The following is a 16,168-nucleotide window of genomic DNA, read 5'->3' on the forward strand; positions in this document are numbered from 1 at the left end:
ACCAATGTTGTAATAAATGTTCTTCCTCTTTCTATATTTGTTTATTTTTGTTTTTATTTATTCTGTTTTTGCCAGACCATATTTTTGATTCAGCTGATGTTTTCTGCTATTTCTATTGATTTTTTTTTCATTTAAAAGTCTCTTTGTATTCACTATTTCAAATATAATGAAATATTGATGTGAAAAATTTGTCCCAATATGATTTTATTTGGTTTGTAACAACCTTTTTAATTGATGGGATCTATTTTAAGCTAACCTCGTAATTTTATAAAACCTGCCTCAGTACTGTGATGTAATTAATGTTGATTTGTCTACATCCCACATTTCAAATAATCCTAAACAAAATAACTCTTTGATTACAAATCAGTTATTATTATTTGAACTGAAATCCATTTGAAATTAAATCATTAAGAAATGTTTTTAATTTTATAACAGATTATATGATATAACCAAATTACACTTTTAATATTTGGGTTCATGGATACTACCTGGTTTAAGTCTGTATTAGCCTTCCTTGATGGGCTGTTGAAATTTGTTCTGTTAGAAATTTGTATAGGAAATGTCTGTGCACAATTCCCCAGGACCTGAATCTTTTACAAGTGACAAAGGAAAAAACAAATTTACAAAGCTACATCTTTAAGATGATTTACAGTGAAACCTGTCTAAACTGAACCTTACTTTATACATTGTTCCGTTTAGACAGGTTTTTGATTTGCTTAGGTTTGAAATACACTTAAACTTACATAAAGGGTCGTTAAAAATGTGTAGTTTAGACTGTTTTTTTCTGTTAATTCAGAGTACAGTCTATTCAGGTTTCACCTCTTTCAAAAAAATCTTAAATGTGGTATCACAGGTAAACATGTGACATCACAGATAAACCTGTGGCATCACAGGTAAATGTGACGTCACAGATAAACTAATTGGCATCACAGATAAACCTGTGACATCACAGGTAAACATATGACATCACATATAAACCTGTGACATCACAGATAAGCATGGGGCACCACAGGTAAATATTTGGCATCACAGATAAACATGGGGCATCACAGGTAAACATGTGACATCACAGATAAACCTGTGGCATCACAGGTAAACATATGGCATCACAGATAAACATGTGACATCACAGATAAACAGATTAAAATCAGGTTTAAGCATCTGGAAAGGACATCACATCTGGCCCTATTAGACAAATTGTGATATTTTCTGTCTTGACTTTAAAACTGTCATTACTCTGACAGTTAATTTAAATGTTCTTTGTATATCTCTTTTTGTAATCTGCTGACAATGTTTTCTTAACACAGGAATATTGATAAATTTCTATCTTGTTTTTTTTTGGTATTTCAGTTGTTTCTTATTGATTAGTTTATTGACTAATTTATGTTTTTACTATGAAAGTATTTTGCTTATATGGGACCCAATTTTCATGGATTATGCCCAACTAAGATTAATTATTTTGTTAATGTTTTGTCTTTATATAAAAAAACCCCAACATTTTCCAAAATAAGTAGAATGGTTAAGCCTAAATTCCCCTTTTGAGTGTGTTCAATGGCTTTACAAAAAGAGATTAAGGGAAAGGTAGACAAATTACAGAGATGAATTTGTATTTTTATCAAATCCATGGATATTGGGTGACCCATCATACTTTTGTATTTAGTTTTACCACTGTGTGTTGTTATTCCTCTAGTTATTAATGGTACTGCTCAAAATAGCTGATATTTCTAATGAATGTCGACCTTTGAATGTAGCAGAACCTTGGCTAGAGTGCCTGTTACAGGAGTTCTTTAATCAGGTATATTGCTGTCCTTTTTTTATTCCCAAACCTGGGATGATTTTAGCAGATTTCTGCCTTCTCAAATCAATATTTTACAGTATGTTTTCTTTTGATTTTGCCAATATCTGCTTAATTTTTGTTTTCTCATAAAATCCCTACTTCACTGTTTAACGTATAAGTTGTAATCCTCTTAGTGTTGTAAAATAAGTAATTTTAGCAAAGTTCTAATTCTTATATTTCCCGATATCCGCACATGCAAAAGTAAAAGTTTCATTGTCAAAACAGGATGAATGAGAAGTTCTCATGTTTGTTAATTTGTAAATACAACGTAGAATGTTTCGTAGAAACTGCATATGAAAAGGATAGCAGATATAAAGTCTACTTAATTACACAAATGAACTTGTTCTTGTAAATTGGTTATTGATAATGAATAATATTTGGTATTGTGTATATTAGTTTGAATGAAATTAGAAATATTGCTTATTCATTGCAGTTTCTCTGTTATGTTCATGGTTAGTTTTTTTCCATAATAATCTGCAATAAATTTAGAATTCTGATTAAAATCAAATGTCAAAAGGCAAAAACTGGTTAAAAAAACCATGATATAAATAATATGTAAAATCTTGAAACACAAAAAAAACACTGCAACTAATAATGAAATGTTGCAAAATTTGGGAGCATGGAAGAGGTGCGCTGGTGGGGTAAGCATGCTTATGTCATGGCAGGTTGAATTAAGCTGGGCAAGAATGTAATGAGCAGAAATGATTTATTGACATTGTGGACAATGTTAATTAATTTATAAAAAAAAAAAAAAAAACTTTGTTGAAATGTAACAACTAAACACTTCTCAAATTATTTAACAACATGATAAAGTGACGATATGACTAATAATATGAAATAAGCATAATAAGAAGATAACTTATTCCCCCCCCAAAAAAAAATGATGCTGTGGAGGGAAGGGAAATAGAGACAAGAAATATAAGTGTTCGCAACATTTTCATTTAAATTCTAGAGTGATATAGAAAAGCTGGAAGGGTTACCAGTTGCACCGTTCATGGACAGGGAGCAAGTTACTAAATCATCATCACAAATAGGCTTTATCAAATTTGCATTACTGCCATTGTTTGAAGCATTGGGTCAACTCTTCCCGGTTATTGAGGTAAGTCAGATATTTTTTGCTTTTTATACAGCCACCAAAAATTATCAGTTGTTATCAGGTATCGGATTGCCATACATGTCCTCTACAGTGTCACCATTGTCCATAGGACACTTGGGTTATCTGTGTCTATTGAAGTATTGATTGTTTTTTATAAACACAAAAGAAAGATTGGTATTGATTTTTTAGGGTTTTGGCCCACTTGCTTTTAAATTAGGGCAAAAAAAAAGCATTTCATAGAATTGACAACATATATTACTCGAGTAAAAGCATATCAGTGTTTATAATATAGTTCCACAATATTTTCTATACTGCTAAATGCATACTGGGATTTGTTTTTGAGGTCTTGGTTTTAACTCTATAGATAGAAGGCCTAAAATGGACCATAAATAAGTGCTGTCTTGAAGCCCAGATGACTGTATTATTTGTATAAGTAAATTTGAAATCATACCAAAAGGTGTCTTACCACCAAAGAAAGGTTGCTATGTATAGTTGTGACATGATCCATATTAGGAACTATGGGCCAAAGTTTGGTCAGAAACAACATTTTCTTGATGTCTAATAAACATTGGAGTAAAATATAATTTGTGGTACACAAAGTGCTATTCTCCCAATTAATTTTGGAGATTGTTACTGGAACCATTATGGGGCAAAAAGGGGGACACTTTGATCAAATTGTTACTCTGTGTGAAATATCTTATCACAATCAAAAATCAAAGCTATATCATGTTTGAATTGTCTGTCCATAGTTGCCCCAACAGTTCAGGGTTCAAACTCTACAGTCTTATTAACCTGGGCTATGGGAAGCATTTTTTTCTGTTGTCTATGTAGTTTTAGGAATCAGGCAGTTGATACACTTAATCAATGTGGCAATACAGGGCAGACAACTCATGGTTCTAAAATGCATTTTATTGTTTGGTTTACAGGTATGATTCCAGATATTTTTAAATGGGTCCCTGTGATATGACATTGGGATTTTTTTTCTTCATACAAAATATTTGCAAAACTTGTCTTTTAGTCCACATTTTTGACAAATCTGTGCATCATCACTTCATTCAATCATTAAACTCAAAACTTGCAATCATACATGCAACATGGGATTAAAATTGATACCACTTTTCAGGGCTCGTCAGTTAACATTTTTACAGACTAGTTCTAGTCAAAACATACTTCTCCGACTGGAAAAAGCTACTTATCCGCGATATAGGTCAAAATCTCTTTGCTATATCTGAAGTGAACAATATTCTTTTATCAGGGCAATGTTTAATTCCTTTTGTTGGAAATATTGAAGGAAATTTGAATGCTTTCAGAGGAATTGTGATTAAAACAATCCATTTAGGAGTGATTTATACTAAATGAATTAATAAGCTCAAGCACTGTGTAATTAATTTACAGATAAATGAATTCACTTCAAATAAAGGAAACTCAGCCAAACTCAGAAATGGCAGAAGTGAATTGTAGGATTAATTTCTTCTTTATTTATTTTGTATGCTATTAGTTGAAAATTTGTTAGTGCAAACCAATTTCTTACATGTAATTATTCAAAACTTGATTTACAGTATCAATTATATAACCTTCCCACTTTATGTTCATTTCAGAAAGACATTATTGACCCAGTACGGAATGCTTTAGAGTATTACACAGATATGCAGCGAGCTTTAGAAGAAGAAAAAAAGAGAAAAGACAGTGAAGGCTCAAAGAATGGAATTACAAAATCTAACAGTCAAACTCAAGTTCCTGTGTAGCAAAAACTTTTAACATAAAACACCATTTCAGAATCAAATGCATTGTGGGTAAAAGTTTATCAAGTAGTACATGTACATGTACTATTGAAACCAGTTTTTCATACCCCTATTCAATGAATGGATAGTATATTTGAATCACCTTGTCCACCTCTCAGAAGTTAGTGACAATTAGCTCTGCTCCTGGTAGATTGATTGGTTTCAGATTAGGTTTATATGTTGTAAGCAATTTTGGGTTCTGTCTGATATCAAATTCCTGTTTTATAGGTATTTGCCATTTTTCACTACATGGAATGATAGAGAAAATTTTCTAAATAAAAATCTCAGCTCCCAGTGGATGGATTGGTTTGATTTGTTGCATTTTATTAATAGGGCATACAATGAAAGAGATTTTTTTGGTGCTGTCCATATTGACTTCCTGTATGTGTGTGTGGGGGTAAACCAAGCAGGATAACCTGTACAACTATGTTCTTTTTATCAGAAAAAAATCATTATTTGTGAAGCTACAGTTGACCACAAATATATTAAATATATTTTTCTGCAGTAACGTATCACAAAGCTTAAGTAGCCTTAGCTTTAAATCTAATAATGTCATTTGGAATAACTTAACTGGAAAAACTTTAATATTTCAATACTCAACAATGTTTACAGTGTCTCTCCCAGCAACGCATTGGAATCACAGTGTCTCTCCCAGCAACGCATTGGAATCATGGTGTCTCTCCCACAAACACAGTAGAGTCACCATTTTAAAGAGTTGTCTTTATCTTTTGTTCTTTTGCAAACATACAATGATATTTTCATATTTTAGTTTATGAACAGAGAAAAGAGTTTTAAATAAAAGGAAATTCATTTACTGTAGTTTAAATTTTGGTTGAGACTCAGTGGAGTTATAATGGAGCTACCATTTGCCCTTCGCATACAGAGTGGAGAAATAAAAATTCATGCTGACATAAGTGTATTTCAGAACCGTAAATATTATCAAATTTCATAGTTCAATATCCAAATAATTGACACATTTCATACCTCAATACCTTGTCAGTTGACAAACTTCATAGTTCCTCGAAAAATTAACAAATTTTCATAGTTTAATATTCCAATAATTGACATAATTCATAGTTCATAGTTCAATACCCCAACAATAAGATTGATTCAGAAATAGTGTTTTTAGTTGTATTACTTGACCATTGGTTGAATGTAGTTAGCATTGGTTAAATCTATCTGATTATAAATACCCTCACTGCTGTTTAAAGTTATAGAATGGTTGTGAAGGTTATTACTGCCGTTCTTTATAGAATTCTGACTAGTACTTAAATTAACTAAAAGTAAATGACAAATAATTTCTACCTCGAAAACGAACAAAATATTTCTACGGGAACATGCAGTTTTGCAATACTTTTTCCATATGCCACCTTAATGTCTTCAATCTCTCTGCATTTCTATTTCCTCCAATTTGTTTGGTAAAAATTTTAATGCCTTCATGCTCAACCCATTTTGGTTATTTTCCTTGACCTTTCTTCTTGGGAGAAGATGAAGGTCTTATTCAACTATTTTTATTTACTATTCATCCCATTGCTATATTATCTCCCTTGGACTGTCACTCATCATTGTGCTATAAATTAAGAAATTAAGGGTTTAGAGCATGTACTGTTTACTTAGTACAAGATTGTCTGTCTGTCTGTAACAATACAAGGTTATTGTTGTTTAATTGATAGAGAATTGAAACTTTTTTTTGACAAAATTGTTTTGGCAAAGTGTAACCTCAGGTTTGGAAGTTTTTATGTAGAGGCAATTTTCACTTTGTTGGAGGATATATAAGAAATATCCAAGAAAAATAACCACACATGCAAATTTGTTTTAATTTGTTGAAAAAAAATTAACTTTGAGAATTGATTTAAATTTAGCAAAAACTTTAAACTATCTCTATAAAAATAGTGTTAAATTCAGTTTTGAAAGTTCTTCACAATTTTTTGTAGGATATTTCAGTTGGATACTTTCAAACAAGTTGTTGTCAATGAGTTTTACAAGCCAAATGAAGGTGCATTATATAAAATACGCAAATAAGTTTTTTATGCAGCTCATTTTTTTTTATTTGATCATTGAAAATTCTAGATTTGACTGGCTCTGTATTCTTTAAAGTGTATAATTTTGACTGTTGGTTGTTTTAGTTTTGTTTTCATAAATAGTACCATACATTCATTGATCATTAAACATTAAAATTAATTTTCTGCAGTAAATAATATATAAAAATATTTTTCATATCTTCCAGTTGTTTTTTTTTTTTTGGATGATTACCGGTAAGATAGAAGGGTATATGAAATATAACTCAAGATTTGTAGACCTAATTCATTATTGATGAATCCATGAAACATTTGTCAATGCCTCAAATATTGTACTACACATTTAGAAATTCTGAAATGCATGTAATGTTTTGCATACTGCTGTTAAAGGCCAAAATTGAGTTTTTCTTCATCCAGAAAAAAGGTTTTAAACTATGACGAATGTAAGGGTATCATTATGATATTGTTATATTCCTTGCTACAGAAATATTTTGTAACTTATTTATTCAGAATTTTTTAAGGAATGTTATTTGTTTGTAATTGTAAAAGCTTTGCAATTTAAACTTGCAGTATGGTATTTTTACTAGTAATAATTAAAAATGGCAATTCGGTCTAAACCACAATAACAATAGATAACATGAAACTAGATTGGTCATTGAACTCCTCTGTCATTTGCTGAAAAAGCCACTGAAACAAATGTCAGCAATTATTTCTGAATTTATAGAATTGATATTTAATTACTCTGAATATTACTGTAGTGAAGAAATTGTAATCTAATAACAGAAAAATCATGTTTGTGATAATTTTTACATGTTGTTATGTTTTTTATTATGGTTATATTATTTTTTATATATATCATTGTTATAGAGTTTAGTTATTGTGTTTTTCACAGAGTAATTGTGAATGTCACTGATGCTCTAGATGCTTTAATTTTTTAAATACTAGTCTCTGTAAAATTCAGGCAATTGGTAAAACATAATATGATATAACCAACCACTAGTCAGTGAAATTTGACTATTTGTACCATCAGGATTAATTAAAAATGAAAAGATTTCCATAGTCAATTTGGCAAAATGACTTATTATCGACTTATAATACACTACAAATGAGCATTTCAATGGTAGATAACTCTCAAAACAAATAAAATGAAAAATCTACCAAAATAATCATAAGTGAAAGTATGTACTCTGATTGGTGGGTTTTTTATACGAAGTTTTCAGATTTTTCCTCTTTTGCCTGATTTTTACAAGGACTTGTTCGTAATAATTCATCATACAAAATATATGCCATGTAACATTTTCCTCAAAATTGTTTCCTTCAACTCATTTAAATTTTAATTTGTCTTCCTTTTAGACAGACAAATTGCAATATACCGGTAGGTTTATCACATCTGGTAAATAACTGAAAAATGCTATGAGTGTTATTTTCAATGAAGATAAATACCTTTGATTTTATATTGTCTTCTGATTTAAAAAAAAAACTTGTAAGAAATGATGGGTAGGATACATACTTTAGGAACGGTACGGCTGTAAGAAATGATGGGTAGGATACATACTTTAGGAACGGTACAGCTGTAAGAAATGATGGGTAGGATACATACTTTAGGAACGGTACAGCTGTTCGTATTAAGTCTGTTAAAGCATTCATTTCTCACAATTTTTCAAATTCAAATTCTGCTTTTTAATGTATATTGTTGACAAAGGAGATGATCTAACTACAGATGTTTCCTTTTATGTAATTTCATATTTTAATGACAAAGAGGGGGCTCATGTTGTTTTACATTCTTTTATATGTGCCCATTTTCTGTTATATGTCACACCTCAGGTTTAGGTTTCCTTATTGATATGATGTGTTCACATCATCGGCATTGACACATTTTTGTGTTAAAAATTGTACAATATCCAGGAGATTTATGTGGTCTTCAAGAGAACCTTGTATGGAAATTATTTAATTATTGGTCTTAAGAAATATTCAATTATCTTAACACATTATTTAAACAAATGAATGCATGAAAATGATTTAACCAAATGTTTACTTCCCATCATAGTCTTATAGATTTAATAGACTACCAAATTATTAACATGATTTATGTTTTGCTTTAAGGAGGTAAGGGACATAACTCTTACAAATCATTTGAACGTTTTTTTTTTGTAAAGCATTTTACATCAATCTCATCTAAACACCAAAGTAGCTTGGATTTATTTCATTATACTTCAAATGAAAGCTTGATAGGCTTTTGTAAATTGAATATGATGCAAACATATCACTGATTTCAAGAGTTATGCCCTTACCCCAGATCTACCTCCTTAAATATTCTTGTTAAATACTTTGTTTGCATTGAACCCCACATAAGACTTGAGATAGTGAACAATGTAGAATCCTGAACTTCATTTAAGGAGATAGACCTAGGGTAAGGGACATAACTCTTGAAATCAGTGATATACATGTATTTGTATCATATTCAGTTTCACCAAAGCCTTTCAAACTTTCATTTGATACAGAATGAAATCAGTCCAAGGTACTTTGATGCTTACATGAGATTTATGTAAAATGCTGAATACAAATGTTCTAATGCTTTTTTTAGTTGTGTCCCTTACCCTAGGTCTACCTCAAATAGGGTGCAACATCAAGTCAAGGAAGAGACAACAAAAAATGTTGCATTAGAACGTAGTTTGAAGGATTATATTATAAAAATACTAATATTTAGCTATTAACGTAGACAATAATGTACTTTTTCCAGTTAAATGTACATGTTCATTTGTAATCTATCACATTTTAAAATCAAAAGAATAGACACTTACAGTAGGTTAACTAATTACCAATATTCATCATAAAAACACACAGCTGTATAACCATTAGTAGAGTTGATACTACATAAAATAATTGCGTTCTAAATTTGTGTGATACAGCACATATTTTCCCCTGATTTTATTGAACTCAACATATGTACTAGTCAGAGAATGTTGTTTCAACACATGGATTGATTTATAATTTTGTTCCTTATTTTTACTGTAGTGAAATAGATTTGTATATTAAGGCCATTCAAAGTGAATTTCTTGGTTTTTCTTCAAACCATTTTTCAATGAATATAAATGGAAGGGGAGAAGGCATTTCTTTTCACCATTTTATTGTCCCTAAAATGTGATGAGCAATTTTATTGATATGGCATTAAAAAAGGGAAGTGATGTAACCCTCAGAAGAGACGAGAAACAAGTTGTTATACCTCCTGCAAACAATGAAGGGTACCGGTATATACGGTTCACTCTGTTTGAATATCAAATGGAATGGTGCATATTGACAGGAATTAGTCATATTCTGTTATTGTGTTTTCAACAAAAAATAGTACCGATTGCTGTCTTGAATTGTGTGTTTCAGAAATGGTAGCAAACTGTGTGTCAAAAGTGCATAGTACATCCCCTATAGAAATTGTGTCCAATATGAATTGTATGTCCACATCGGTTTCCAAATCACAGGGTTCAACTGGCTGCAGGGAGTATAAGTCCCATTAGCAGCAATGTCTAGTTCATTTTGTGAGGCCTTACTGATATGTTTGTTGATACATCTACTAGTAGTTATGATAATACAGTGAAACAGGTGTAACCATAGTTTTGCTTGGACAGGTTTATCCCTGGTTCTGCTTAGACAATTTTATCCCTGGTTCTGTTTGGACGGGTTTATCCATGGTTCTGTATAGGCAGGTTTATCCATGGTTTTACTTAGACAGGTTTATCCATGGTTCTGTTTGGACAGGTTTATCCATGGTTCGACGTAGATAGGTTTACCTATGGTTCTGTTTGGACAGGTTTATCTATGGTTCTACGCAGACAGGTTTAAACATGGTTTTGTTTGGACAGTTTATCCATGGTTTTACTTAGACAGGTTTATCCATGGTTTATCCATGGTTCTGTTTGGACAGGTTTATCCATGGTTCTGTTTGGACTGGTTTGTCCATGGTTCTGTTTGGACAGGTTTATCCATGGTTCTGTTTGAAGAGGTTAATCCATGGTTTTGTTTGGACAGGTTTATTCATGGTTCTGTATAGACAGGTTTTCCCATTATCTGTTTAGACAGGTTTTTTCCATGGTTCAGTTTAGACAAATTTTTAATAGTTTTCTTAAAACAGATTTATCCATGGTTCTTTTTAGAGAGGGTTCTGATTAGACAGGTTTAATATGTGGTTCTGTATAGACAGATTTCACTGTATAAATATGTTCATTGATCTTGAGGTGTCAATGTCTTTGAATTTAATTTGACAATCTCAAAAAGACTCTTAAAAGATAAAATGTTTTAAAATGAAATGTGGAATTAGATATTATTGCAATACCATTATTTTAAAGTATGCATGCACTTAACTTACTGCATTATTATTATTCCATTTTTGTTTATTATTTCTACTTTATGTTAGTTGCAATGTGTTCATTGATAAAAACTACACAATTATTTAATTTATAGTAAGTTTTTAAGATTTTCAAACTTGGTCATTTAAAAAAAAAGAATAACATTCATATTCCAGCAATTTTTATTTATTTTTTTTGTGCTTTAAACATGACATGAATTGTCTTAACACCATTTCCTGTTTAAATTATGTCCGTCCATTATAGTAGTAGTTGGTAATTCTGCTGTTAAATTGTGAGTATTGTGCCAAAATAATAGTTAAAATAAGAACCTGCTTTCTTGAACTTAATTATTTCACTAGTGAATAAAGTGTACATTTGTATTTAGAGAATTGACTTTTTTGAAATTCTTCTTTCAAAAATAGTTCCCATAAGTTGATTATTATTTTATCATCTTTCAAATAAAATGGTATCTTGATTCATGTTCGAATGAGATTAAGAGATTTATTAAGTACCATTCTTTGTAAGAATCAGGCAAGGGGTGGCACATCATTTTCCCCAATTTAGTCATTTTTGCTGAAAATATATTCAGTACATCTAGAAACAACCAAAAATCTATTTAAGTGTATCCTGAATCATCTAGATTTGTGACAGATTTTTTTTTGGACTGCTTATAAAAGGAAATAGTGCAGGAAAATTTCCTTGCCTTTTTTTTCCCGTAGTGCATTTCAACTAAATTTTACCTATCAGTATCTTAAAAAGGCAAATTTTTCAAACACTTTTATGGTTATTTATGGTGGTTATCAGGTATAATTTATTGGTTAATGCATTTTTTCCATCATGTGCCACACCTTGTATACATTTTGCCCTATTCTTAGACGGAGAAGTACTCGAAAGTGTCTGTATCTGTAATATTTTCTTGTTAGCTTTAATGTGCTATAGATGAAACCATTTATAAAAAAAAACTGTCAATGACTGTGATACTGTACAAAGTTTATGTCCTGGATATCATTTGTTTTATTAATGAAATAATGAAAGCAAAAATTATTTCTTTGTTCAGAGGATGATGCTGTGAAATTTTTCATCTTCTGATGAATTACTGTACTTGAGGTTTAGTGGCAGATCCAGAAATGTTAAAAGGCGGTTCCAGGCTATAATGTGCTCTTTTTTTTCAGTGATTCAAAAGTAAGATTTTGACTGATCTATAGTTAATATACTACTTATCATGATTGCTCAGAGTGTTCATTGATATTTCACTTTTTCTTGGCCTTGTGGTTTTTGTTATGGTTGTTCATGTAAAGTCTTCAATACTTCATGGATTTATAAGGATTTATAATGTACATCTGTTATGGCCTTGAAATTGAAAAAAAAAGTATTTAACAATATTCAAGGGAAAAAGGTCCATTTACATGTACTATAGTCACTGAAAAGGCAGTGTGAGGTAATAGCGTTTTCTCTGTCTGCTTAGTAAAACTTTTCTACAATAAACCTCAAAGGAAGATACCATGAACAGCCACTAAAGGCTGAGCAGGGCCTTTATACTAAAGGTTTTTAGGGTACTAAAATAAAATAAGAGTTAAGAAACTCGAGCCTGGTACCTGTCAAATATGGTTTCAATAGTCAGAAAGTCTCAACATAAATGGCTGTTATAGACAAGTTTGACTTTGATCCAGTTTGTCAGTATGAATATATGGGTTTCATTTGTATAAGTTAAGATTTTGTTTGGTTTAGACAGTTTTTAGTTTTCCCAAAATACATTTAAAGGCATATAAAGTGTTTCAATGTATTTGTATGTGTTGACTTGTACTTTAATTAATTTTGCAATAGATTTTTGACAATTGTATATAATTTGTTGACAGATACTTGTAGATTTACATTATTTATTCACTACATTGATGGTATACACATATATATACCTTGAGTTGATTATTATTTATATTGTAATATATTGAAGGATATTGTTGTTGTTATTATGCCATACAGTTTAGGGAATATAGATATGTGTCTGTCTGTCTGTTTGTCTATCCATGTTTCTTTTGACCATAACACCTGGGATTCAGTTACATACCTATATATAGAATCACATCATCACAAAACTTGGAACATACAAATTTATATTCCTCATGACATGCTGTTAAAGTCATAACCAAGAATTGAGGCTTTTCAGCAAAATTTGTTTATGAATTGTATTTTCATTTAATTTCCTTAAAATGACATTAATTGCTAATTATTGCTAATAATAAATTATAATTGGATTTGATTTTTAAATATAATCCTTCAGCAACCAATCACTATAGCTTAATAAACATGCATGTTGTGATATCGTTTTGTGCCGAAAGAGACTCTTTCGCCACAACTCATATGGGCCAGGTTATCTTTCAAATTCCATTGTTGAATTGCGCCAAAAATACAAGTAAATTTACAATCCAAATTATTCAGTATAACTAATCAACAGGTATTGACGTTTGCATTTTTAAGTGGCTTCTCCACCTGCTTGTTGGACTGATGAGTTAGAACAATGACCGAGGTTGTGTTTGGCCAACTTAAGGATATAACCAAATCAAGGACAATTTACGCTTCACGAAACGCAGAGGAACGACAACAGTACAGGACTGGAGAGAAACAAGTTTTCGTTATCTTGCATTCTGTAAATTGTACTGGAACGAAAGCTAGCAACCAATGTAATTTAAAGTTCAATTGATGGAACATATATCTCTGTATTGGGCAATCGTATTATTGACACAGTTAGACCAAGTGAACTTAAATAGTAGTTTCCCAACCAAATTAACTCACAAAAATATGGGGCGGAGGGGACGATTTTATTTTTTTATTTTGTATTTCCTGCAAGTTATTTCTAGGTTCATTTGAGCTATGATTTGAAAAATAGATATGTTCAAAATCCAAAGCCACATCAGTTACAGAAAAGAAACATCGTTTTAGTCGCCATGTTATGAAATATTTGTGTTTTTTAGTAACAACTATCTCGATACTAGAAACTGACACGGAAAAAAATCTTAAATTTTGTAATTCCTGTCCCAATTTATTTACCAAATTGTTAGGGGCGGGAGGGGATGAGAAGCTACGAATTAATTTTATTTGGCCTATCAAATGAAATTCATTTGTTTGACAATGAAAAAAAAAACATTCCAAACAAGGACATTTTAAGTTCTTAACGTATTTGTTGCGTAACCGAAAATTGATAATTAATAGACATTTCCTGAATAACTTGACAAGTAAAGATTTCCGGAAGTTACAGCTATCTTCAAGGTTAGAGCAGATTGCCGAGTCGCATGTATTTAATACTCGTACCTGTAAGTATACATAGAGTATCATATCCTTTCTATCTTTTAAAGTTGAGACAATTTGTGCTTTCGTTTTATTCAATAAATTAACTTGCATCAGGTTTTCGTCACAAGAATAAAGCGTGAAAAATTCTATTTCCAATTGATATGTACATAAATTATAATGATTTATGTTTCTTTTTTACCCAGCTATTAATGTTGAAATACGAAAGTCAAAATTTTCATTTAACAACTGTAAATTTTGCTTCTAAATTGATCAGCTTTTTCACAGGCAGATCAAAAAACGGGTCCATCTGATGCACGGGCGGATCAAAAATAGGTCGATCTGATGCAATTGGTTATATGAATCACTGGAGCGGGCCCTTTAGGCCAGTCAGCGCCCCTTGAGGAACTTCCTTGACCCGCCACTGTTATATGTAACATGCACAATGTAATACCGAGTCCCCCGATCATTTGTTTATAAATAAGGGAAACTTTATTTCGGTATATATTTTTAATTAGAAAATTGTGAAAATACAAAATGGTAATAGGTACATTCATTTTATACTGGGTTCTCACGGCAATTTATTAATATTTTAATCAGAGTACTGGAAAGTAAATATCCATTTTGTCTTCAATTTTTTTATCGCATGACATTATTTTTCTGATGCAGAATCTTGAACACTGAGTGTTTGTTTGCCAAAAGGTGTAGTTAATTCACGTGCCAAACTTGGTAATTCATATGCATGGGAACGTTTAAGTCCCGATTCCATTTCCATTCAACTTCACAGCAATTTTCTTATGAACTTGTAGACAAATTAAAAAATGGCCGAAACTGGCACGAAAATTTCATTTTTTACACTCGGTCTCTAACTGAAAAAACATATTGGGAAACCAGTCAAGATGGCAGCGCAAAAAAATTGCAGAGCGAAAACGATACTGTATCCTTGGTATATTAGTTAATATATTTTCTTATCATATGTTCGTGAGGATGACGATGAATGTATGCATAACAATTCAAACGAAGTAGTGACTAATGTCAATACACAAAACTCACAAAGCACTATGAATGACAGTTGCGAATTATCTGATCGCCAATTTAATGATAATGATATATATCATTTGCTTCAATCCAACTTTGGTCAACTCGACAAAAAAACATTCAAACATGAACTTGTTAAAACTTGCGATGTACAAGACATGCGTCCAATCCGAAAAGCACGTTTTGATCTTGTGCGAACAAGACATACGTCTTATGAAAATACTAAGCTGGTCGAAAGGGCTAGTCGTGAAAGTGGAATATTGCTCGGTGAAAAGCGGATGACATTGACGTTATCTTCCAGTTTCTCGAAGGGGCAAATAACACAACAGAATTACGCCAGTGTCTTTCAAAAGCATTCGGCGAACTCAGACGGGTAATGACGATAACGATAGTCTTATAGCGGATATTTGTTCAAAACTTTGTAACAAAGTAAATACCAAACATTCTGACAATTCAGTTATTGTTGCCATGATTCTTGACATTCAGTGAGTCTCTTGCCGGCAACTGATAAGAAACTTGACGACTTAAGTAAAACCTTTAAAGACGAAATACAAGAACTGAAAATTAAATTAAAAACAAAATTAACTGAACTAATGAGTATTAAGTTAGAAATGGGTCATTTACGGGATCAAAACGCAAAACTTCAAGCGGAACTTAAGCTTAAGATACAACAAATGAAGGACTTGGACGATATGCATAGTGCTAGTTCTTCTCAGAAGAACAAATTGTCAAAAATGTACACCCGTCTCGACTCAATCGATGGGAATTGTAAATAACTT

At 31.3% G+C, this 16,168-nt stretch overlaps 1 protein-coding gene across 3 annotated transcripts in view; it reads left to right on the forward strand.

Moving 5' to 3' along the window:
- LOC148600964 (high affinity cGMP-specific 3',5'-cyclic phosphodiesterase 9A-like) overlaps nucleotides 1-13,019 on the forward strand; it is a 68,388-nt gene extending 55,369 nt beyond the window's left edge. For 2 of the 3 annotated variants that reach the window (XM_088556635.1, XM_088556637.1), the window contains exons 11-13: nucleotides 1,691-1,795; nucleotides 2,790-2,936; nucleotides 4,532-13,019. In XM_088556635.1, the coding sequence (XP_088412761.1) occupies nucleotides 1,691-1,795; nucleotides 2,790-2,936; nucleotides 4,532-4,678 (399 nt within the window). In that variant the 3' untranslated portion in view covers nucleotides 4,679-13,019. The remainder of the gene's footprint in view (nucleotides 1-1,690; nucleotides 1,796-2,789; nucleotides 2,937-4,531) is intronic. The other variant, XM_088556636.1, reaches the window with a different exon arrangement.
- The last annotated feature ends 3,149 nt before the right edge of the window (nucleotides 13,020-16,168 follow it).

This window comes from Perna viridis, chromosome 12 (assembly GCF_037379345.1).
Source record: "Perna viridis isolate PV_CMFRI_1.1 ecotype Kerala chromosome 12, ASM3737934v1, whole genome shotgun sequence".
Classification (NCBI taxonomy): domain Eukaryota; kingdom Metazoa; phylum Mollusca; class Bivalvia; order Mytilida; family Mytilidae; genus Perna; species Perna viridis.